The sequence below is a fragment of the Lithobates pipiens genome, unplaced genomic scaffold (genome assembly GCF_037356315.1).
Source record: "Lithobates pipiens isolate NorthernLeopardFrog02 unplaced genomic scaffold, aLitPip1_a1.2 Scaffold_25, whole genome shotgun sequence".
Lineage (NCBI taxonomy): Eukaryota > Metazoa > Chordata > Amphibia > Anura > Ranidae > Lithobates > Lithobates pipiens.
The window spans coordinates 231,673,141-231,696,994 of NW_027507787.1; the positions used below are offsets into that span (position 1 = coordinate 231,673,141).

General features: G+C 46.5%; 1 protein-coding gene across 3 annotated transcripts; it reads left to right on the forward strand.

Annotated features, from left to right (window-relative positions):
* Positions 1–22,494, forward strand: COX15 (cytochrome c oxidase assembly factor COX15). 3 transcript variants are annotated; one of them, XM_077455644.1, is made up of 11 exons: positions 1–147; positions 2,322–2,439; positions 9,463–9,551; positions 14,335–14,522; positions 14,671–14,793; positions 15,927–16,113; positions 16,206–16,373; positions 18,841–18,922; positions 20,111–20,265; positions 20,344–20,457; positions 22,095–22,494. In XM_077455644.1, the coding sequence occupies exons 3-11, from the start codon at positions 9,471–9,473 to the stop codon at positions 22,224–22,226; spliced, it is 1,230 nt and encodes a 409-aa protein (XP_077311770.1). In that variant the 5' UTR covers positions 1–147; positions 2,322–2,439; positions 9,463–9,470; the 3' UTR covers positions 22,227–22,494. The 3 variants fall into 3 exon arrangements, with proteins under 3 accessions (XP_077311770.1, XP_077311768.1, XP_077311769.1); XM_077455642.1 differs by having other exon boundaries at positions 3–147; positions 14,332–14,522; XM_077455643.1 differs by having other exon boundaries at positions 87–208; positions 14,332–14,522.
* The last annotated feature ends 1,360 nt before the right edge of the window (positions 22,495–23,854 follow it).

Below are 23,854 nucleotides of genomic sequence, written 5' to 3' on the forward strand. Positions count from 1 at the left end.
GCGCCCCCTTATCGGAGTACGAGTTCTTCCAATGCGGAGACATTGGCGATTCCTTAGGGCTCCCCGGATGTGACGTCCCAGAGAAGTTTCCGGGCGATGGAGTTTGACGTACTTCCGCTAACGTCACGTCAATATGGCGGCGTTTATGTAAGTGACATTTCTGGACTTTCCGGGGTGCAGAATATTTGAGAGGAGCTTCCTCTGAGAGGTAGATGTGTCTGCGGGGGAGAGAGCGGGCAGTACTACACCCTGTACTGTGTGTCCCCCAACATTCCCTATTCTTCATGTGAGAGCATGGAGCTGTGTGTGTACTGCCTGACACCCCAGAGCCTGCCTGTCCTCCATTGGTCAGACTTGTGCTGACACCCCCCCGCCTGTCCTCCAGTGGTCAGACTTGTGCTGACCCCCCCCCCCGCCTGTCCTCCAGTGGTCAGACTTGTGCTGACCCCCCCCCCCCCCCGCCTGTCCTCCAGTGGTCAGACTTGTGCTGACCCCCCCCCCCCCCCCCCGCCTGTCCTCCAGTGGTCAGACTTGTGCTGACACCCCCCCCCCCCCCCCGCCTGTCCTCCAGTGGTCAGACTTGTGCTGACCCCCCCCCCCCCCGCCTGTCCTCCAGTGGTCAGACTTGTGCTGACACCGCCCCCCCCGCCTGTCCTCCAGTGGTCAGACTTGTGCTGACACCCCCCCCCCCCGCCTGTCCTCCAGTGGTCAGACTTGTGCTGACACCCCCCCCCCCCCGCCTGTCCTCCAGTGGTCAGACTTGTGCTGACACCCCCCCCCCCCCGCCTGTCCTCCAGTGGTCAGACTTGTGCTGACACGCCCCCCCGCCTGTCCTCCAGTGGCCAGACTTGTGCTGACACCCAAACCCCCCCGCCGCCTGTCCTCCAGTGGTCGGACTTGTGCTGACCCCCCGGCCTGTCCTCCAGTGGTCAGACTTGTGCTGACTACCCCCCCCCCCCCCGCCTGTCCTCCAGTGGTCAGACTTGTTCTGACTACCCCCCCCCCGCCTGTCCTCCAGTGGTCAGACTTGTGCTGACACCCCCCCCCCCCCCCGCCTGTCCTCCAGTGGTCAGACTTGTGCTGACACGCCCCCCCCGCCTGTCCTCCAGTGGTCAGACTTGTGCTGACACGCCCCCCCCGCCTGTCCTCCAGTGGCCAGACTTGTGCTGACACCCAAACCCCCCCGCCGCCTGTCCTCCAATGGTCGGACTTGTGCTGACTACCCCCCCCGCCGCCTGTCCTCCAGTGGTCGGACTTGTGCTGACTACCCCCCCCCCGCCTGTCCTCCAGTGGTCAGACTTGTGCTGACTACCCCCCCCCCCGCCTGTCCTCCAGTGGTCAGACTTGTTCTGACTACCCCCCCCCCCCGCCTGTCCTCCAGTGGTCAGACTTGTTCTGACTACCCCCCCCCCGCCTGTCCTCCAGTGGTCAGACTTGTGCTGACTACCCCCCCCCCCCCCCCCCGCCTGTCCTCCAGTGGTCAGACATGTACTGACCCCCCCCGCCTGTCCTCCAGTGGTCAGACATGTACTGACCCCCCCCCCGCCTGTCCTCCAGTGGTCAGACATGTACTGACCCCCCCCCCCGCCTGTCCTCCAGTGGTCAGACATGTACTGACCCCCCCCCCCCCCGCCTGTCCTCCAGTGGTCAGACTTGTACTGACCCCCCCCCGCCTGTCCTCCAGTGGTCAGACTTGTACTGACCCCCCCGCCTGTCCTCCAGTGGTCAGACTTGTACTGACCCCCCCGCCTGTCCTCCAGTGGTCAGACTTGTGCTGACCCCCCCCCCCTGCCTGTCCACCAGTGGTCAGACTTGTACTGACCCCCCCGCCTGTCCTCCAGTGGTCAGACTTGTACTGACCCCCCCGCCTGTCCTCCAGTGGTCAAACTTGTGCTGACCCCCCCCGCCTGTCCTCCAGTGGTCAGACTTGTGCTGCCCCCCCCCCCCCCCCTCGCCTGTCCTCCAGTGGTCAGACTTGTGCCGACCCCCCCCCCCCCTCGCCTGTCCTCCAGTGGTCAGACTTGTGCCGACCCCCCCCCCCCCCCCTCGCCTGTCCTCCAGTGGTCAGACTTGTGCTGACCCCCCCCCCCCCTCGCCTGTCCTCCAGTGGTCAGACTTGTGCTGACCCCACCCCCCCCCCGCCTGTCCTCCAGTGGTCAGACTTGTACATTCATTTTAAGAGGGAAGTTTCAGGAAAAAACTAAAATTTTTGTATTGGCGTATGACACGCTATTTGCATCCGATTTTCATGGTGAAAAGGTGAGTGTTATACACCAATAAATACTGTATATATTAAAACCTCTTATTATTTTATAATACAGGATTTCTATGGAGCCAACAGTCTGCTCTGTGCTGCACTAACTAAAGGGAGACGTTACAACTGCAATACAAAAGGACTGGGAGTGTGTGGATGTGAGATCTTATAGACTAGAAGGAAAGGTAAGTGATCGAATGACTGCATCGGATGAGTTCATGGAAAAAAGTAAAATTCAGTTTATTTGGTGGCAGAGTAGGAGGACAGATTGGGGGGGGGGGTCAGAGGATGGGAGAGGCTCGGGATAGGTTGCGGTGGGGAGTTCCTGTGGAAAGGACAGGCTCTGAACAGGTTGGGGTTCCAAAATGATGGGAGAGGCTCTGGAAAGTCCTGGAGGTGAGCTTGGGGGGAAGTGGTGGGGGGGGGGGGTCTTAGGAGTTATTATTTATTTCAGGTACTTTTATAGCACTGTCAATTTATGCAGCGCTTTACATATATACAGTATTTTACAAAAGTAAGTACACCCCTCGCATTTTTGTAAATATTTTCTTCTATCTTCTGCCCCACTGGTGCATTTGGCTGCTACTGTCAGGGGGTTTTTTGCCTTCCTCTGGAACAACCATAGGTTAGCATACCCCTACCTCCGGCCTCCTTTCCATTTTTTACGCTATCCTAGGACGACTATTCCAGATCACAGCCAGACTTCTTTTCTAAGCGGAGACCTCCACCTTAAGTAAAGGCAGCTGGAACAGCCAGCAACCGAATACAACAACTCCTTCCGCATCCATATAGGCATCCCCTGATCAACTTGCGCGCTAATAGCCTCAAGCACGGCGGCAAGTCTGATACCTAGCCCCACCTCAGGATCAATACCCTGATCAGGATCATCATCTTAGGCCCATAGTACCATCAACAGCATCCACAAACCATGTGCTACTTCAAATACTCAGCTGAAGTTCTGCACAGACTAAGGAACATCAACACCACATTGCCATCTTCCATACAAAAAATACTTCAAAGGGAACAACTATTAAAAACCGGACGACAAGCAGCTCCCAACCACAGGAAGACATCTACTCGACCACTACAATTAGATTGCGCCTTGATTAACGCCAGGTCTGCAGTCAAACATAGACTGGAAGTACACGACTTCATCATCGAGAACAATGTAGATTGTCTCTTCATCACCGAAAGCTGGTTAACCTCTGACTGCAACACCATCCTCACCGAATTGGTGCCGGAAAACTACAGGATCCTAACCGAACACCGGATAGGGAAAAAAGGAGGAGGCCTAGCAGTGATCTTTAAAGGTCACCTGGATCTCACTAAACCATCATCTCAGAACCTAGTGTCTTTTATGGAAACCCTGACGCTACATTTTCAACCAACACCCCATGACACCACTCATATTCTACTGTGCTACAGACCACCGGGACCAAAGTCCAATCTTCTTTCACCCCTCACGGAATCCTTTGCAATGCACACCCTAAAATTCAAAAATTTCCTGGCACTCGGAGATTTCAACCTTTGGGCAAACGAGCCTAAAGACCCCATCGCGACTGCCTGCATCAATCAACTAGAAGAACTGGGTCTACAGCAACTGATAAAGACTCCCACGCATGTGTCAGGACACACCCTGGACCTCATTTTCAAACAGAACATCGACGTCAACATACTCGACAACATAACTCTGCCATGGACGGATCATCACGCCATCAAATTCAAAATCACTACCAACATCACCAACGCAAAACGGAAACCTGTAACAACGCACTGGACCAGATCGCATAAAAAACTGTACTCCGAAGCCTTCAAAACCACTCTGTCCAAAAAAATATCTACAATAACCTTAAACCACTCTACGGAGGAAACACTCAACTCCCTGAACAAGGCATTACTGCAATCAGCAGACTCGGTAGCACCAAAACGCAGGGCTCTCATCAGGAAGAAAAATGCTGGATGGTTTAATAGCTCCCTCTCCGTACTAAAGCAAGAACGCAGAAGAGCGGAAAGAACATGGAGAAGAAATCCCACCGAGGAAAACCTATTTAACTACAAAGGTCTGACAGAGAATTATCGGAAAGCAATCTTCAAAGCCAAAAAGGACCACTTCTCATATACAATCTCAACGGCCGCAAACCAACCACGGGAACTGTTTAAACTGGTTAATCAATCAATGAATCCGGTGTGCCTAGAACCCCCAGAAAGCGAATCCCAGGATTACTGTGACAAACTGTCAGATTTTTTCATCGATAAAGTCAAAACCATCAGGGAAACAATTTGTCAGAAGAAAACATCCGACCTCAGCCAGCAAATACATAAAGAGGATGTCCGCACCAACATACCGCAACCGCCAAAATTTTCACTATCCCCAATTACCGTAGACACCGCAAAAAACATCATTAATAAACTGCGTGACAGTACCTCACCTATTGACATCATCCCCACAAAACTACTGAAAGAATGCTCCGACATCGTGGCTCCAACCATAACCCACCTCATAAACCGATCATTCTACGAAGGGATTGTTCCCAGCATCCTCAAACAAGGCATCGTCAAACCTCTACTCAAGAAACCAAACCTGGACCCTCAGGATCCATACAACCGTAGGCCGATTACAAGCCTCAACACCATTTCTAAGATCATAGAGAAAGCTGTAGTACATCAGCTACAACTTCACCTGGATACTCACAAACTCCTGGACCCGCTGCAATCAGGCTTCCGCCCGGGTCATGGAACAGAAACAGCTCTCCTCAAGATTTGGGATGACGCCCTTGAAGCGGCAGATGACGGAGAGCCGTGTCTCCTCGTACTGCTAGACCTAAGTGCAGCGTTTGATACAGTAGATCACAATACTCTACTCGTCCGCCTCACAGAAGTAGCCGGAGTCCAAGACATAGATCTCCATTGGTTCGCGTCCTTCCTAGGAAATCGGTCACAGACAGTGAAACTAGGAAAATTCCTCTCCGAAACTCGGGCAGTCACCTGCGGAGTCCCTCAAGGCTCTCCGTTGTCACCCGTTCTCTTCAACATTTACATTCGCCCACTCCTTCAAATCATCAGATGCTCAGATCTCTGCTTCCACTCTTACGCTGACGACACGCAACTTTATTTCCGGATCAATGGAAAAAAAGATCACCAACAACAACTTGAAAACTGCCTCAAATCAATAGAGGACTGGATGACCACCAACTCCCTCCAGCTGAACCAATCAAAGACAGAGCTTCTTATCTTACACCCAAATCATAAGCCCGCAACCAAAACCTCCTGGTCTCCACCAACCGTCTTTGGGCAGACTATCTCCCCAAAGACCAAAGCCAAGAGTCTCGGGGTTATTTTAGACGCACAAATGTCAATGGATGCGCAAATAGGAGCAGTAGTCAGTCGATCTCACCATCTGCTGCGCATGCTTCGCAGACTCATCCCTTTTATCCCAAAGAATGACAAAGCAGTGGTAGTTGGAACAATCATTAATTCACGACTGGACTACGCAAACTCGCTTTACATAGGATTACCACAATATCAACTTGCGCGATTACAACTGATCCAAAACACGGCGGCAAGGCTGATAACAGGGAAAAAACCCTGGGAATCCATTTCTCCTTCACTGAGGAGCTTACATTGGCTAACCGTAAAAAATCGGATCACGTTCAAGACCCTTTGCCTCACCCACAAATGCGTGCATAGAGAAGCTCCGCAATACCTAATGGAGAAAATAAATCATTACACACCAAACCGCAGTCTTCGATCAGCCAACAAAAACCTCCTCCTCGTGCCCAAAGCCCGGTATAAATCCAAGGGGGATCGGAGATTCGCTGTCCAAGGGCCTCGGCTATGGAATGCTCTACCAATAAACATCCGCCTGGAAGAAAATCACCTGGCTTTTAGGAAAAAACTCAAGACCTTCCTCTTTTAGCAGATGATCAAAGCTCGCCACAGCGCCTAGAGGCGATTCAGTTCGCATTGTGCGCTATATAAGTATTTCATTCATTCATTCATTCATTCATTCATCTTTTCATGTGACAACACTGAAGAAATGACACTTGTCTACAATGTAAAACAATGTAGCCACGCAGACCAATTTGATGCAGTGTGTGGCGTATGGTCTGAGCACTGACAGGCTGACACCACACCCCTTCAACCTCTGCAGCAATGCTGGCAGCACTCGTACGTCTATTTCCCAAAGACAACCTCTGGATATGACGCTGAGCATGTGACCTCATCTTCTTTGGTCCACCATGGTGAGGTCTGTTCTGAGTGGAACCTGTCCTGTTATACCGCTGTATGGTCTTGGCCACCGTGCTGCAGCTCAGTTTCAGGGTCTTGGCAATCTTCTTCTAGCCTAGGCCAGGCGTCGGCAACCCGCGGCCCGCACCTGGCTTGCCACCACTAAAACTCCAGCCTGTCAGTGCCCGTGATTAATTCACGTCACCCGGCCTGCGGACAAGTGGGTATCTGTTTGGTGGTGTCATCTGCAAAAGTGTCTTGTGTTGTATGGTGGAAATGGTAGCCGTGTGCCTCGTTGGGGGGGTGCCGCTCGGGTGGCTCACCGCCTCTCTCTCCTCCTGACTGATGTCATTTTCAGCCTCGCCTGCTGCAACCGTCAGATGAGGGGAGGGGCGCCAGGTGGTGCTCTTGATGAGGTATATGGCTGCATCTTTTATTGTGTGGCACAGACACATTTGCATATGGCTATCAGGGAATTATTAGACCAGTCTGTGTGGACTGCACAGAGGAAACCCAAAACGCATGTAGGTGAAATAATAATAGTGCTTATTATAATAAGTGACAAGAAAGTGAAAACAAACCAACCACATATAATATACAATGAATGGGAAATACCAGAATCGTAAACAAAAGCCAGGCCAAGGTCAAACACACGGGGGATCAGTGGATGGGTAAGGATGAGGAACCAGAGGGAGAGGACAGATGGATGGGCTGCAGAGCAGGGATCCCAGGCAAAAAGGAGACAAGAGGGACAAGACCAGGATGGGATCGGCAGAGGTCGGGTCAGATGCAGGCTCAAGGTCAGGGCACATGGAGAGAGCGATACTAAGGCAAGCATGTGAGGGCTTGTCGGGTATTTATTAAGACTGCAGTAATTGTCCTCATGTAACACCTGAGCGCAGGAAGTGTTGTCTTCTCCACACTGCCAGGATCCATCCGCTGGTGGATGCCAGTACTGCGGCCCAATGATGACATAACACCAACAGGGAAAGTCTCTCCTGACAGTTACAAACTGCCAGGAGACACCTGCTGGTGGACCTCAGTACTGCACGCCAAATGATGGATCTTGCCAGCAGACAGACCCTTTCCCGACAATGACATTGTTACACAGAGTGAATAATAGGAATATTCAGGGTCGCCTTTAATATTGTTAGGACCCTGGGCAAGCATTTTCTATCCTCCGTCCACAGCCAACCTCTGTACCCCCCCCCCCCCCCCCCCCCTAAGTCCACAGCTGTGTGTTGAGTTATTTTGAGGGGACAGCAAATTTACACTGGTATACAAGCTGTACACTCACTACTTTACATTGTAGCAAAGTGTCATTTCTTCAGTGTTGTCACATGAAAAGATAGAAGAAAATATTTTCAAAAATGTGAGGGGTGTACTTACTTTTGTGAGATACTGTATTGCCCATTCACATCAGTCTCTTCCCCCCCAAGAAACTTACACTCTAAAGTCCCTCACCCATACTAGGGCCAATTTGGCTAGGAGACAATTATCGCCCCAGCATGTTTTGGCGTGTGGGAGAAAACAAGAGTACCCAGAGAAAACCCGTGCAGGCACAGGGAGAACATGCAAACTCTTTTGAATACTTCACAAAACGTCCTCTATACCGCGCTAGTAGGCCAGGAGTCCTTCACTAATTGCATCTATCTGCACTTCTCCCGAAGAAGCGAGGCAACTCTCGCGAAACATGTCGAGGACTAGCACAGCTATCCCAGACTACTGACAGTCATCTTTATGACATCCAGGTCTCATGAATACCAAGTTGTACCAGCGCTCAACCCCCCCCCTTGCTGTGCTTGAGGGTCCGCCGCAATCCCAGTCTTAGCCCCCCCCCCCCCCCCCGAAAAACCAGGGTAAGTGGATGATGTATATATCTCTCTTTAGGGGATTGCGCCCCCCACTCACTATTTATACTACCCCCTTCTCAATAGAATATGCTTAATAATACTTATATTCACTAAATAATCACTGTGCCCCCATATTATACAAAATATATACACAAGACATTAATTTATAATTGCAAAAAATATAGCGTCCTTATTGTGCGATATTTTAATTCGATTGCTCCAACTGTGCCGTCTTAATCACCGATCATCTTCTAATCAAAAGTCCACTTGTGTCAACTAAAATAACCAAAACTGTGCCACCATCACCAAGCAGAATGGCCACTCACCAGATGTCCCCAATCAGTAAGCCTTCGGTTCATTCAACGGATAACCAATCCACAACGCATTCCTCCCGTTAGCAATTCCTCAACGTCCATATATTCATACAAAATTAAATGGAACCAATATAGTGTAAAATCGTTTTAACTTTAATGGAAAAATCAATAAAAAACGTATTGCACTCACATTTCAATGTGTCTATTGGCCGACACCAAGCCTTTCCAGCAATGAGAAAACCGTTCTAAAATCGGGCAGTCCACTGATGTTCCACAGGTGGTGTTGATCTCCCTCCACTGGACTGACCTGTTCCTGGCTTGTATTCAAGGACCGTATGTCTCCCACAACTCCTACGTGTTTCGCATTTGAGCGTCATCAGGAAGCGCAATCCCCTAAAGATATACATATACATCATCCAGGTTTCATGGATGTAAAATTTACCAATATGTTGATATTTCATATATTTATTTTCTTTTTTCTGTATTACATGTTGTTTTTAAATGTATGTTAAAAAAAAAAAAAAATTATAAATTTTACTTGAGGTGTGCTCTTAAAGTCCCATGGGCAATTCTGTTTTTTTGTTGTGTGCATACTATTGGGGACTGAGTATCCCCTCCCACCCATCTCATACCAGCTCTACTCTCTCTGTAGTAACCATTAGTATTGTTTATTGGAGCGTTGTGCAGGGAGCGTGTCGCTGGCGTTCCAGACCTCTGTCCTCCGGAGTGATTTGCAGTGGTCCGGCTCTCCAATGTGCTGTCACTGCAGGACATCTTCATATATTAACAAAGCACTTTATATATGTTTTCATAGGTGAAAAAATGCTTCTCCTAACCCTTCGTTCCTGCGTGACGCACAGCAGGGTGCAAGCTCTGCGTTTCATCCACACTGCTGAAAGCCAGGTAAGTTTTTCACTACAGTTAAAATGGAACTATTTTCTAAATTCCTAAATACTTATTTGAATACAGTAAGGGAAGGTTATAACCCCAGTTGGTTTCTTTTTTACCATCTGTGCCCCGTTCACAAGATTTTACCTTCACTTCCTGTCCCATAGCCAAAACAGAAAGTGAGAGGCAATCTCTGCAAATTAAAGTGGGTTGTAAAGGCAGAAGGTGTTTGTTTTTTTTTGTTTTTTTTTCTTACTGCATTCTATGCAGTAAGAGAAAAAGCCTTCTGTGTGCAGCAGCCCCTCCTAATACTTACCCGAGCCCCATCTCTATCCAGCGATGTCCACAAGTCCCTCATCCATCCGGGACTCTCCCTCCTGATTTGGCTGAGACGCCGCAGCGGCGCCGCTGCTGTAGTTAGCCAATCGGGGGAGAGAGAGAGAGAGAGAGGTGGGCGGAGCCGAACTACAGCTCTGTGCCTGAATGGACTCAACAGGAGGGAGGGGCCAGGAGCAGCAAGGAGGGACCGGAGAAGAGGAGGATCCAGGCGGCTCTGTGCAAAACCACTGCACAGAGCAGGTAAGTATAGCAGGTTTCTTCTATAAAATAAAATATAAATAAATAAAACAAAAGTGTACAATCACTTTAAGGAGATCCCTTGGGGACCCCTAGACCATCAGAATTAATGCCCCCTATTGGAGATTGCCCCTCTATTACTTTTCTGGGGACAACCCAAAATGTGGGATTTTCTTTTACTTTCAATGATAATGGTAAGCAGGACAAATAGAGAGGATGAATCTCCCTAACTGGGACACAGACAGCAAAAAACTGACAGGGGGTCTAATCCCTCTCCACACTATCCAAAACGAAAGAAACAATTTTGCCTTTAGTTTTGCATTCCTAAGTAAAAAAAGGATTATGCTTGTATTTTTATCATTGCTTTACAAGCAGAAAGAAATGCATTAGTATATAGCCCAGGTGTGTGTGTGTGTGTGTATTGTAGTGAGTCAGGCTTGAAGGCAATCGAAGCTGGACTCCAGGAAAACATTTAAATTAGGGGCGCATTGATGCGGATACCAAGCATTTGCGTGAGTATCGGTACTCGTTCAAATGCTCCCGAAACCGATACTTTACGATGTAATTTGCGTCAATACAAAACAAACTAGCTCAAATTGAACTGCAAAGAATTACATGCGATTTAAATGGGAATGCAGTGCAATTCCTGTTTGAATTGCATGCAGTTTTCCCCCACCGCTCGTGTGTGTGTGTGTGTGTGTGTGTGTGTGTGTGTGTGTGTGTGTGTGTATAGAAAGGGATAAGCGCCATTTAAAAAAAAAAAAAAGTTGGCGCTCACAGTATATACACTATATTACCAGAAGTATTGGGACACCTGCCTTTACACGCACATGAATTTTAATGGCATCCCAGTCTTAGTCCGTAGGGTTCAATATTGAGTTGGCCCACCCTTTGCAGCTATAACAGCTTCAACTCTTCTGGGAAGGCTGTCAACAAGGTTTAGGAGTGTGTCTATGGGGATGTTTGACCATTCTTCCAGAAGGGCATTTGTGAGGTCAGGCACTGATGTTTGATGAGAAGGCCTGGCTCAGTCTCCGCTCGAATTCATCCCAAAAGTGTTCTGTCGGTTTGAGGTCAGGACAGACAAGTCGTCGCCCCCAAACTCGCTCATCTGCGTCTTCATGGACCTTGCTTTTTTTTTGGGGGGGTGTAAATCTGACGCACCTTTTTAAAGTACAAGTGTTAGCCTTATCTAACTTTCTAGAAATCAAATTAGCAGAAGAGCCTTATTAACCACCTGCCTACCGGGCACATTCACCCCATTCCTGCCTAGGCCAATTTTAAGCTTTCAGCGCTATCACACTTTGAATGACGTTTGCGCAGTCATGCAACACTGTACCCATATGAAATTTTTAGTATTGTTCTGAGACAGATTTCTTTTGGTGGTATTTAATCACCACTCGATTTTTTTTTTTTTTTTTTTTTTTTTTTTGCTAAACAAAAAATTGAGAAAAACTTTTTTTTTTCTTTTTTTTTTTTTCTAGTTTCTATTATAAAAAAAAATTTCAAATAGGTAATTTTTTTTTTTTTTTTCTCCTGCACTGATGTGGAAAGCCCCGATGGGCGCCACTGATGGGGAAAGCCCTGATGATCTGTGCCCTTATTATCTGTGTAGATATCCCCTGGCAGGATTACGGGCTACCCACTCTCCTCTCCTCATGCTGTTACAATGCATGAGGAAACTACTGCTAATAACCGGCAACTCCATTTACACTGTGATCAGCTGTGATTGGCCCTTTACTCTGATCTGTGATTGGCTGTGTCTGAAGGACACAGTGATCACAGAGCACACCGGATGCACAACATAGGTGGCGTGCGAGGGGTGTGGTTCCAGGGGGTTGTCCATGGGCGCCCTCCTGGAACAACAGAACCAGGCTGTAGCCATCTTTCGGCTATAGAGCATTAAGGCAGTGGTTAAAAACTTATTAAAACGGAGCTGCAGTCATTTTTGTGTTTTATTAAGTCAGGAGCTTCAAAAAGTGTATCTGCTGACTTTTAATTCACACGCTCACCTGTCCCAGGATCCAGCGATTGTGGCCAACCGAACCATCCATTCTCTCCCTCTCTTCTCCCCAACGCCAACATTACATCTGTGGGCACCTGGCTGTGACAGCTTGCAGCTTCACAAACGTGCAAAAACATTGCATGCCAAATATGGCATAGAAGGGGGGGGGGGGGTGGTGCTTAAAGCAGAACTTCCCCTTTTGGGGGGGGAGCACCGCTTTAAATGTTTTTTTCTAAAAAAGCAAGGAAGAGGAAGCCCCCGATCAAGAAATTTCCTACATTGGATCTTTTTACAGTCCTAAAAGGGGTTTCTACAACCTCCCTTCAAACACATAGAGATATATGCAGAAAAAGTTGTGACATTTGAAATGGTTCTACTAGTGTCAGGAAGGAGGATCAGTGTTATTCACGCTCTCTCCAAGCTACTTTCACACTGAGGCGTTTTACAGGCGCTATAGCGCTAAAAATAGCACCTGTAAAGCACCTCTCCAGTGTGAAAGCCCGGGGTCTTTCACACTGGAGCGGTGCGCTTGCAGGACGTTAAAAAAAAAAAAAAAAAAAAAGGCCTGCAAGCAGCATCTCTGGGGCGCTTTAGGAGCTGTGTACACACTGCTTCTAAAGTGCCTCTGCCCATGGAAATCGATGGGCAGTGCCACCAAAGCGCCTACGGGAGCTATTAACCCTTTATTCGGCCACTAGCGGGGGTTAAAAGTGCCCTGCTAGTGGACAAAAAAAGCGCCTCTAAAATTACAGTAATGCGCCGCAAAAACTAGCAGGGCTTTACCGCCAACACCCCCGCGCCTCAGTGTGAAAGTGCCTTCAGTGTCAGAATCATATTGCACTATTCTGTCCAACGTGGTTGTTTTGGAGACAGTAACTTACAGTATTTTCATAAATCACAAGATATTATTCCATTGTTCTGTGACAATCCAATCTACTGATAACGAAGTCAATTTCCACAATTTAGAAGCCTGAAGATGTTTGTTAGCTTTTCAGGAGCTCACTAAATTCTGGAGGAAGTCCACCAACATATTCATACTTCTTCTTTTTTTTTTTTTTTTTTTTTTTCATTTCCAAGAAAAGAACTAGAGCAACCAAAAAAATACAATATCTAGGTGGATTAGAAAATCTATTATAGCAGCCGATCTGTCTCAAATCAATCTGATGTATAGCTGCACTTGCCCTCTATAAAACTGTGCAAATCAAACAAATAATCTAAACCTATAATTAAAAGAGAAGTATGGGGGTTCCCTCCCCCCCCCCCCCCCCCGTCATGCTTACCTGCGGATGGTGCATCTGTCCCCCGGCACCTCTGCAAGAACTGAGCAGTTGAATATCACCAATGGCTCGGTTCTCACAGTTCCCCGAGCAGAGAGCTGCTGCCTGTCAATCGGCAGCACTCTGCTCCTCTATGCTAACTGGAGCACTGAGCTGTGGAGGTGCGGGGAGCGGCTCGCTAAGAGGCTGAGACGGGTGTCGGTCCAGGCACCTGGCGGATCCAGGCTTCCATTGTCGGGATGACGCGGTGCTTGGACTGATTCCTGTGACATCAGCAGAGAGCGGACTACAGTCAGGCTCTCTGCTGAAAATGGGTCACAGGAGTGCAAAACGAACCCCCGGGATCATCTGCCGATTTTAGTAGATTACTGCCACTCTGTGGAAGCGGCTTCCAAACCACGTATGACCCCCTAGGCGTACGTGTTTCGTCACTCCAGGGACATCATCAGGAGCCAAGAAGGCTCAGGTGCATCCTGATGTATGTGGCGTGCCATAAAAACACGTATCCGTGGGGGTGGGTCACACTGTGACCCAACCAGCCACATCATCTGATCGTTTCTTGGGTGCGCCAATAAAAATGGTAAGCCTAAGAGACACTTGCTTTTGAAAGAGATCTAGCAGGTAATGAGCCGTTCGGACCGCTTTCATAAACTAAAAAAAAAAAAAAATGCTGGACTTATGGCTGATAACTGGAGTCTGCACCTCTAAAGTAATTGAGGGAACACTGTCTTTGATATAACCTTGTAGGCATTGAGCACGGTGTCTGCAGACAGTTCTGCAATGAAATAGACAGCTGAGCAACCGAATCTTTAGTGTTCATAGTAGTTTCAAAGGGCAGCTGGAGGAAGGAAAAATGTGAACGATTTAATTTCCAAGCTTGCGTGATATGCTAGAATATATTAAAGGCTGTTTAATTCTTTATCTGTGATTATTTTAGCAGACCGGCGCCCTATGGAAACATGGCATACAGAAAAGATGGAAAAGCACTACAATATCCGACATGGTTACACCTTCCAGAGCGGCTGTGGGGTCCGTACCAAATGCTGTTGCAAACAGAGCAATAGGACGATGGCTGCTTCTATGTAGTGGCATGGTAGGGGGCGCTGTTCTCCTCGGAGGAGTTACTAGGTAAATTCATTGTTTTTGTCCTCTATCGGCATTCTCTTTGCCTCTTTGTCTTGTTATTGGCTTTTATCACATATAATTGTTGGTGATAGAATTAGAAATGAGCACCTTCAAGGATGCATTGACATGTTTTCTGCCTTGTTTTTCTCAGGTTAACAGAGTCTGGCCTGTCAATGGTCGATTGGCACCTCATTAAAGAGATGAAGCCACCAACCAATGAGCAAGAATGGGTGGCGGAGTTTGAAAAATACCAGCAGTTTCCTGAGTTTAAAGTGTAAGTAGCAAGATTCACAGTGTAGGATGTGCGAGGATGCAAATAAATAACCGGCACTAGGAAAGGCGTGAGGTTGAGCAATCGATGAGCGAAGTCTCATCATACATAGAATACACACGCAAGGACATTGGCCCCTGGTGCAAGCTCACACGCCGGCTGTCAGTACCAGGCATGCCAATCTGACTTGGCAGTTATCCCACAAAGGTACTGCTCTTAGGACCCTTTATCACATTTCACATAGCAGTAACTTATAGTGTGTTCAGTAAAGGATCCTAATTAGGTTTGCACTGATACCAACATTAGTATCGGTCTACTCGTGCAAATCTGATACCTGGGCAGTCGGGGATGATAGGTGCGTCAGTGGGGGCCTTTAAAAGCACTGATCTCCCTGTAAAGATTTCAATAAAGCTGCTAACAGCCGCTTCTGCTCCTCTCCCTCCTGCGGCTTTCAGCTGCTTTATTGAAATCTATACAGGGAGATTGGTGCTTGTAAAGCCCCCCACCACCACACCGATCATCCCCTGACTGTCCCGTGTCCTCCTTCTCCCCCCTCCGCGCCCTCCTTCTCCCCCCTTCGCACCCTCCTCCGCTCTCCATCCTGACAGATCTGGAGCAGGGGTGCTTGTAACGCCCCCCACCACCGCACCGCACTGACAACTGGAAGAACTGAGTCTGAAAGTATCGGTGCATTTGCTTAAGGGGGCAGGGCCAAGCCCTGCTGTCCTGTGTCAATAGACGCAGCAGGAGGACACAGGAGCACGCCCGCACGGGTACCCTGAGGGCGAGCGGCTCTCCATGGAGGCACTCAAGAAGAGGAGGAGCCAGGAGTGTCACTGAGGGACCCCAGAAGAGGAGGATCGGACCACTCTGCAAATCCAACTGTACAGAGGAGGTAAGTATGACATGTTTGTCTTTTTAAACAAACCTTTGGATATCCTTTAGTATCGGTGCAACCCTGTTAATGATCCTACTTTGTTGGCCTAGAGGCCTACAGTATTTGCATCATGATTTTCACTCCTGTAATGAAGTGTCCTGCCTGACATTTGCTGTCTGCATAATGTCCTCAGTGGCTGAACCGGCCTCTTCTTTCTGTGTACATCGAGCGTTAACTTGTTGTTTTCTTTCTCCTTTAGATTGAATCAGGACATGACGCTGAAGGAGTTCAAGTTCATTTGGTTGATGGAGTACTCCCACCGTATGTGGGGGCGAGCAGTGGGTCTGGCGTACATTCTGCCCACTATTTACTTTTGGAGGAAGGGATGGTTCAACCGTGCACTGAAAGGACGGGTGCTCTTCCTGTGTGGCTTCGTCTGCTTCCAGGTGAGGACTGATCAGCAGGAAGAGTCATATCATGCCCCCTTGTGTAGCGATTTGGCTTTTTCCAGCTCTCCCACCTGTATGTCTTTCTGCAGGGTCTCCTGGGCTGGTACATGGTGAAGAGTGGATTGGAGGAGAAGCCGGACTCCTATGATGTTCCCCGCGTCAGTCAGTACCGGCTAGCCGCACATTTAGGCTCCGCCTTGGTTTTGTATTGTGCAAGTCTTTGGACGGGATTGTCTCTGCTCTTCCCAAGACAAAAGGTATAGCAATGCGTTGGTGAGATGAATGCAGCTCATCAGAGCTGGTAACTTCCCCGAGATCATGTGTGGTGGAATTGTATTATATTCTTATTTATTGTGCCATCTCTTTGTATTTCTATATGGAAAAAAACTAAGATAACACACAATGAGGTTTAATTACTAAAGCTAGAGAGCGCAAAATCAGGCTCACTTCTGCATAGAAACCAATCCGCTTCTAACTTCAGCTTTTTAAATTTAAGCTTTGGCAATAAAACCTGGAAGCTGATTGGTTTCTATTCAGAAATGAGCCTGACCTTGCACTCTTAAGCTTTGGTAAATAAATCCCAGTGTCCTGATGTCTAATTGGAACTGGAAATTTGGCTTTAAACCCGCTTTCAATCAGCTTAAAGTGATGGAAACTATTACCTTGTAAAATTCATTCAATTTAAAATAAAAAATGAAAGGCACAACATTTGTGTATAGAGCTGGCCATACACTTGTAGAGTTTTTTTATTTGAATTTATTTTCATTTTAACCACTTCCTTACCACACTATAGCCGAAAGACGGCTACAGCATGACTCTGTTGTTCCAGGAGGGCGTCCATGGAAGTCCTCCTGGAACCACACCCCTAGGTGGGCACTCTGTGATCGATGTGTCCTTCTGGACACAGCCGATCAGAGATCGTAGTAAAGGGCCAATCACAGCAGCCCTTTGCCACGTGATCTTCTGTGTCCAATCACAGCTGTTCACAGTGTAAACAGAATCGGCAGTTATTGGCAGTCCTCTCCTCACGTTTTGTTACAGCGTGAGGAGAAGAGAGCTGGTAACCCGCAATCCTGACTGGGGGCGTGCACACAGGTAATCGGGGCACTGATCATCAGTGCTGCCCCTCCTCATCATTGTCTCGCCTATCAGTGCAGCATCATCATTGCCTCTGCATCAGTGCAGCCTAATCGGGGCACGTCGGCGAAGGAGAAAAATTACTTATTTGCAAAATTTTATAACAGAAACTTAAAATAAAAAAACAATTTTCAGTCTTTTATTTATTTTATTTTTTTCGTTTTGTTTTGCAAAAAATAAAGAAAACATCTGTGATTAAATACTACCAAAAAAATGGTCGGTCTCCAAAAAGTGATAAAAATCTAATTCGGGTACAGCGTTGCATGACTGCGCAATTGTCATTCAAAGTGTGACAATGATTGGCATGGGCAGGGAAGGGGGTGAAGGTGCCTGGTAGGCAAGTGATTAAGAATGTTCGATAATTATTATTTTTTTTTTTTCTTCTATTAGTTGGGTCAAATCAATGTTAGTTTTCAATCACAGAGATGTGAAATTTTGAAGGAGCTGGATGGGGGGGATTTCAAACTAATATCTAATAGTGTATACAGTTTTTATTGGGGAAAGTCCATTCATTTCGAAATAGAATTCTAAAGCAAATAATATTTTGAAGTTTCAAACATTTGTCACGTTCCTCAAATGTGCTGAGAATTTTCAGATGACTGTTCCTATGAACATCTACTAATGCAGTGCTGGTGAACCTTGGCACCCCAGATGTGTTGGAACTACATTTGCCATGATGCTCATGCACTCTGCAGTGTAGTTGAGCATCGTGGGAAATGTAGTTCCAAAATATCTGGGGTGCCAAGGTTCTCCATCACTGGCCTAGTGTATGGCAAGTTTTACATAAGGTGCAAATCTTGGCAGTCAAGGTTTCAGACCCTCCCCCATGTGTGTTTTTCCTCTCTGGAGGGGTGGGAGACGCCCCCCCGGGGACTTTTGGTGGCTGATGGTTTCCAGTGTAGCAACATGAAATGGATAAGAACTATAAATTAGTTCTTGGTTATCTGCTGCTATTCCTAATTAAAAAGTATAAATGTGCATGCACATTAGAAGTAAACACTCTCTGAGATATGTTCAGCTCAGGCTACTTCTAAATACTGATTTATTCGTGGGCGGTGTTAATATTTTATACAGAAAGATACGTCATTATTATGTCAGTCTAATTGGTACATCTTATTGGTTACAATACAAGAGAAATGAAGAAACTTGATGCTTGAAGTTTGGTTGAAGCTGGTTCTGTTATCTCGAATGCATTCTTCTGCACGCGTGGGATGTAGGGTGTAGACGCCATCTTGGCTCCGCAGAACAGGGTCAATCTGTATGCTAAATAATAAGTAAGGAGCATGGGAACATGTATACACATAAGCAAATAGACATTTTCTGATTATCATTATGTGCATTGGATTCCTTAACAAACAGTCCTTCAAATTTCTGTACAGTCGAGGAGGAGGCACATAATCCTCAAAGTAGGGACATAATATGATGTGTGTGTATATATGGTAATGTATTCATAACTCCGATCTCTTATCTACTCCTCTTCCAAATGTAAATTGCATAACATTTATTTCCCTAGAAGGTGAAGGTTGAACCGGTGATTGAAGGAATGTCCCCTTAAACATTGAATTACGATTTTGTTTCACTCCATAGTTGCCTGAGACCCGTCAGCTGTTGAAGTTGAGGATGTTTACACACTGGACCACAGGCCTGGTCTTCCTCACCGCACTCTCAGGTATCCAACCATAGAATGATACCTCTGTACAACATAAGGGCTCGTTCACACAGGTGCTCAGCTCCATGAACCATTTACTTTTTAAAATTTTTTATTTTTTTAGTACTGTGTACAGGGTGCGGGGGTTCGGGGCTTGCGCTGTGTACAGGGTGCGGGGGTTCGGGGCTTGTGCTGTGTACAGGGTTCGGGGCTTGCGCTGTGTACAGGGTGTGGGGTTCGGGGTTTTGCGCTGTGTACAGGGTAAGGGATTCGGGGCTTGCGCTGTATACAGGGTGCGGGGTTTGGGGCTTGCGCTGTGTGCGGGGTTTGGGGCTTGCGCTGTGTGCGGGGTTCGGGGCTTGCGCTGTGTGCGGGGTTCGGGGCTTGCGCGGGGTGCGGGGCTTGCGCTGTGTGCGGGGTGCGGGGCTTGCGCTGTGTGCGGGGTGCGGGGCTTGCGCTGTGTGCGGGGTGCGGGGCTTGCGCTGTGTGCGGGGTGCGGGGCTCGCGCTGTGTACAGCTCTTTCACACGATGTCCATATATCTCACTTGTACCTCTCCCCCATGTGGTTCTGGCTTTGAGCTTCCGGAGGATTTGGATATCTGTTTTTGCAGTGACTTTATCTGGACTAGTGCTGCTAGCTTCCTCACCTTGGGATGCTTAAGAATTTCTCATGTGTGCTTAGAGAGTGACCTCCTGTTGTGTTCACAATGCAGCAGGACAGCCGCTCTGCATGTGACCAGGAAGTACGGTATTTGCATAGTTGCATTAGTCCAAGCTGAATCAATGTAAATATATAAAACAATACCTGGGAATCTTCTTTAACGTGTCCCTTAATTTTTGTACTCATAAAATCCATTCCTTGGAATCTATTGAGCGACATAGGCCCCGCCCCTCCCTGATTATGATCATATTCTCCATACGGCATGCTAGGAGAGAGAATCTTGGGCCAGTTTAGTTTTCTTGAGTATTTTTTGTTTGGTGTCCAATCCCCCTGTAGGTGACAGTATAACCTGAAGATGAAAGATTTTGTATCCCTTCTTGAACGCCATATAATCTTCTCCTTGGTGAGTTCAGGAATTCCGTTTATACTTAGGTATACGTCGCATAGCAAACGGCATTATCCTAATCCTCCGGTTGTCTATAGAAGTCTACATTTTCTCTAGCGTGTCCCATCATAACCGGGAATCTTCCACTCTGTATCTTCTTAGGGGCCTTTGTGGCTGGTCTGGACGCTGGCCTTGTCTACAACTCCTTTCCAAAGATGGCGGACCGCTGGATTCCAGATGACCTTCTGGCCTTCTCCCCAACCTTCAAGAACATCTTTGAGAATCCAACAACTGTACAGTTCAACCATCGCATCCTTGTGAGTAAAGGAAGCCTTGCAGTTTAATTCTGTAGCTTCTCACAACCTTGTTTCTGAAGAGCTTTGTTCCTCCCATAGGGGACCACTTCTGTAGCCGCCATTACTGGGTTGTATTTCTATTCCCGGAATATCCCACTTCCTCGGAGGACCAGGCTGGCTGTGAACGGTCTACTTGCTATGGCGTATTTACAGGTAATTCCTCTCTGACGTGCTACAGGTGAACTCTATCGCGTCACTTCCACTATATAGATATACAACGGAACCATAAGAATCCTCTGCTGACTCTCCCTCTGTTTTCTGTGTGTGAGGGTCACGTATTCTGCTGGTTGAATCCAAATTACATATGTAGGGCGACACTTTGCATCCTAAATGTAATGGTATCTATAGTAGCCAGCGTAGGAGAGTAATGTTCATGGTAATGCCAGCTCATTAAAAACATAGAGAATTAAAGTGATTCTAAAGTCAGAAGGAACAAACCTTTTGTGTGCAGCCCCCCCCCCCCATACTTACCTGAGCCCCATCTCAATCCAGAGCCTCAATGGCTCACACAACAGCGGGCGCCATTGGCTCCAATTAGTCAAAGCCAGTGAGCCACTGAGGAGAAAGTGGGGGGAGAGGCGCCAATGTCCATTTACAGGAGCACAGCTTGGGAGCGAGCCTGCTTGAGTGCCCTTATAGCTTGCTATTGGGGGTGGGTACTCGGCAGGGGGGAGAAGCCAGGACCGCTTATACTTACCAGTGCCCTATCTTGATCCAGTTATGTGCATTAGAGCAGCAGCTCTCTCGGGTTTCCCTTTCCTCACTGGCTCGCGCAGGAGTAGTTGCTATTGATCGAGCCAATGAGGAAAGAGAGCAGGTGATGCAGCTGAGCCACGATTTGTGTGTGAATAGACAATGTACATTCACAGGAGTGTGGCTCAGGAGCGAGCCTGCTCGAGTGCCCTGATCGCAAGAGGCTTGCTATTGGGGGCACTCAGCCAGGGGGGAGGAGCCAGGACCACCGGCGAGGACCCATAAAGAAGAGGCTGGGGCTGCTCTGTGCAAAACCAATGCACGGAGCATGTAAATATAATATGTTTTTTTTTGTAATTCATTTTTAATTCTAATTAAAAACAATATCCCCCGGTGTAGATTCAATCACAATGAACGCTACCGATGACCCTGAAAAAAAACTGCACCCGTCACTAGCTCCCACTAGCTGACAATTCTTAGGCCCCTTTCACACATGCGGACATTATGACCGTATTTCATCCATCCGTTTGCGGATGAAATACGGACATACATGCATCCCTGTGGGATAGCGGGTGTCTGCGGATGAACATCCGCAGACACCCGCTATTGTCCGATTCTGCAGACGGAGAAAAATCCTATTTTTCTATCCCTCTACAGAGCGGATCGGATGAACACTGACAGACGGTCCATGCTCATCCGATCCCCATAGAGGAGAGCGGAGACCGCCCTGTCCGCCGCCGGCTCAGCGGGGACAACGGAGCGATCGGATCATCACGGGGCGGATCATTTCTGATCCGCCCCATGTGAAAGAGGCCTTAGTGATTGTAAAGTCTCATTTTTGTGTTTTGTTATTTTTATTGGAAAAAAAAAAAAAAACACGTTATACTTACCTGCTCTGTTGCAGTGGATTTGCACAAAGCAGCTCCGATCCTCCTCTTCTCAGGTCCCTAGACAGTAGCGTTCATAATGATCGATGCTGGATCTACACCAGGGGGCGTTTTTTTATTTTAATTTTTTAATGAGGGATAAAAACAAACTGTTTATTGTTTTGTTTTTATTTATATTTTTTTACACTTTCACACTATTCTTTATTTCAGGTGACTCTTGGAATTAGCACTTTGCTTCTGTACGTCCCTACTTCACTGGCAGCCACCCATCAATCTGGCTCCCTGGCCCTGCTCAGCATGGCCATCTGGGTTATGAATGAATTGAGACGTTTTCCAAAATAGTGACTTTTATCCAATCGGATGTGTCGGTGTGGGATATTTCATGATTTAATGCAGAGTGTGGATTCGCATATTGTTTCCGATTTTTTTTTTTTTTTTTTTTTTTTTTTTTTTTTTTTTTTTTTTTCCATTAAAGGGACTGAAAAGACCTGAAGGATAATAAATTGCTGTAAATATATTTTGTATTTGGGCAGAGAGGCCTCCAAGTAAACATTTGTCAATCTGCAAACCAAAGTTAATGCTAAAATAAAGAAAAATAGACTTTTCAGTATCATGTTGCCTTTTGTCTAATTTTTGGGGGATTTATTTATTGCTGAGTTCATCATTATCTATAAAAAGAAATCTAGGGGGTGGGTGGTATCTGCTCCATACTTTTTTTTTTTTTTTATATATATATATATATATATATATATAACAAGAGCTCCCTCCAGTGGTCGGGTGTCACAACCCTTCCATTGCCCCACAAAGGACTCTTGGCCTTTATAAAGAAAAGATATTAGTTGACTGCAACCCATCAGACTCACATAACTATATATATATATATATATATATATATATATATATATATATATATATATATATATATATATATGTGAGTCTGATGGGTTGCAGTCAACTAATATCTTTTCTTTATAAAGGCCGAGAGTCCTTTGTGGGGCAATGGAAGGGTTGTGACACCTGACCACTGGAGGGAGCTCTTGTTTATAAAAAAAAAAAAAAATGTGTGTGTGTGTGTGTGTGTGTGTATATGTATGTATATGTATGTATGTATATATATATATATATATATATATGTATATGTATGTGTATGTGTATGTATATATATATATATATATATATATATATATATATATATATATATATATATATATATATATATATATATAGTGTGTGTGTGTGTTATATATTTTTTTTTTTTTTTTAAGCAGAGACCATAGGGAATAAATTGACGATCGTTGCAATTTTTTATGTCGCACAGTATTTGCGCAGCAATTTTTTTAATGCATTTTTTGGGGGGGAAAAAAATCCACTTTAACGAATTTAAAGAAAAAAAAAATACAGTGTATACCCCAGTTTTTAGGAAGAATGCAAAGTAAATAGATAACTAACACGTCCCACTTTAAAGTTGCACTCATGTGATGGAGACAAACTACGGTATATAAAAATCTCTATAGGCGAAGCTTTAAAAAAATGTTTACAGGTTACCTGCTTAGGGTTACAGAGGAGGTCTAGTTCTAGAATTATTGCTCTCGCTCTATTATTCATGGCAATATCTCACATGTGTGGTGCAAACACCGTTTAGATATGTGTGCGTGACCTACATATGCAAGCAAGGAGGGCTGGGGGCGCTTTCAAATATTTTTGTTTTTCCTTATTTTATTTTTACACTGTCCCTTTTTTATTAAATTTTTTAATCACTTTTTTATTCCTGTTACAAGAATGTAAGCATCCCTTGTAATAGAAATAAGGGACGACAGGTCCTCCTTTTATAAAATAAATATGTGTGATTCCGTGTAAAGCAAAAGTACAGGCAGGGGAAAAAAAAGGGGAAATAAGGACCCCAAGACCCCAAATCCCTCCTTCACCTTCAAAAGCAAAAGCACCCTGGACTGAAAGTGACATGATATTGC

What these genes read in the sequence shown, in the direction of transcription:
- COX15 (XM_077455642.1), top strand. Translation starts at nt 9,471, where the DNA reads ATGCTTCTCCTAACCCTTCGTTCCTGCGTGACGCACAGCAGGGTGCAA. An exon ending in AGTTCAACCATCGCATCCTT is followed by an intron (nt 20,266 to 20,343) that starts GTGAGTAAAGGA and finishes TTCCTCCCATAG; the next exon opens with GGGACCACTTCTGTAGCCGC. An exon ending in TTGCTATGGCGTATTTACAG is followed by an intron (nt 20,458 to 22,094) that starts GTAATTCCTCTC and finishes TCTTTATTTCAG; the next exon opens with GTGACTCTTGGAATTAGCAC.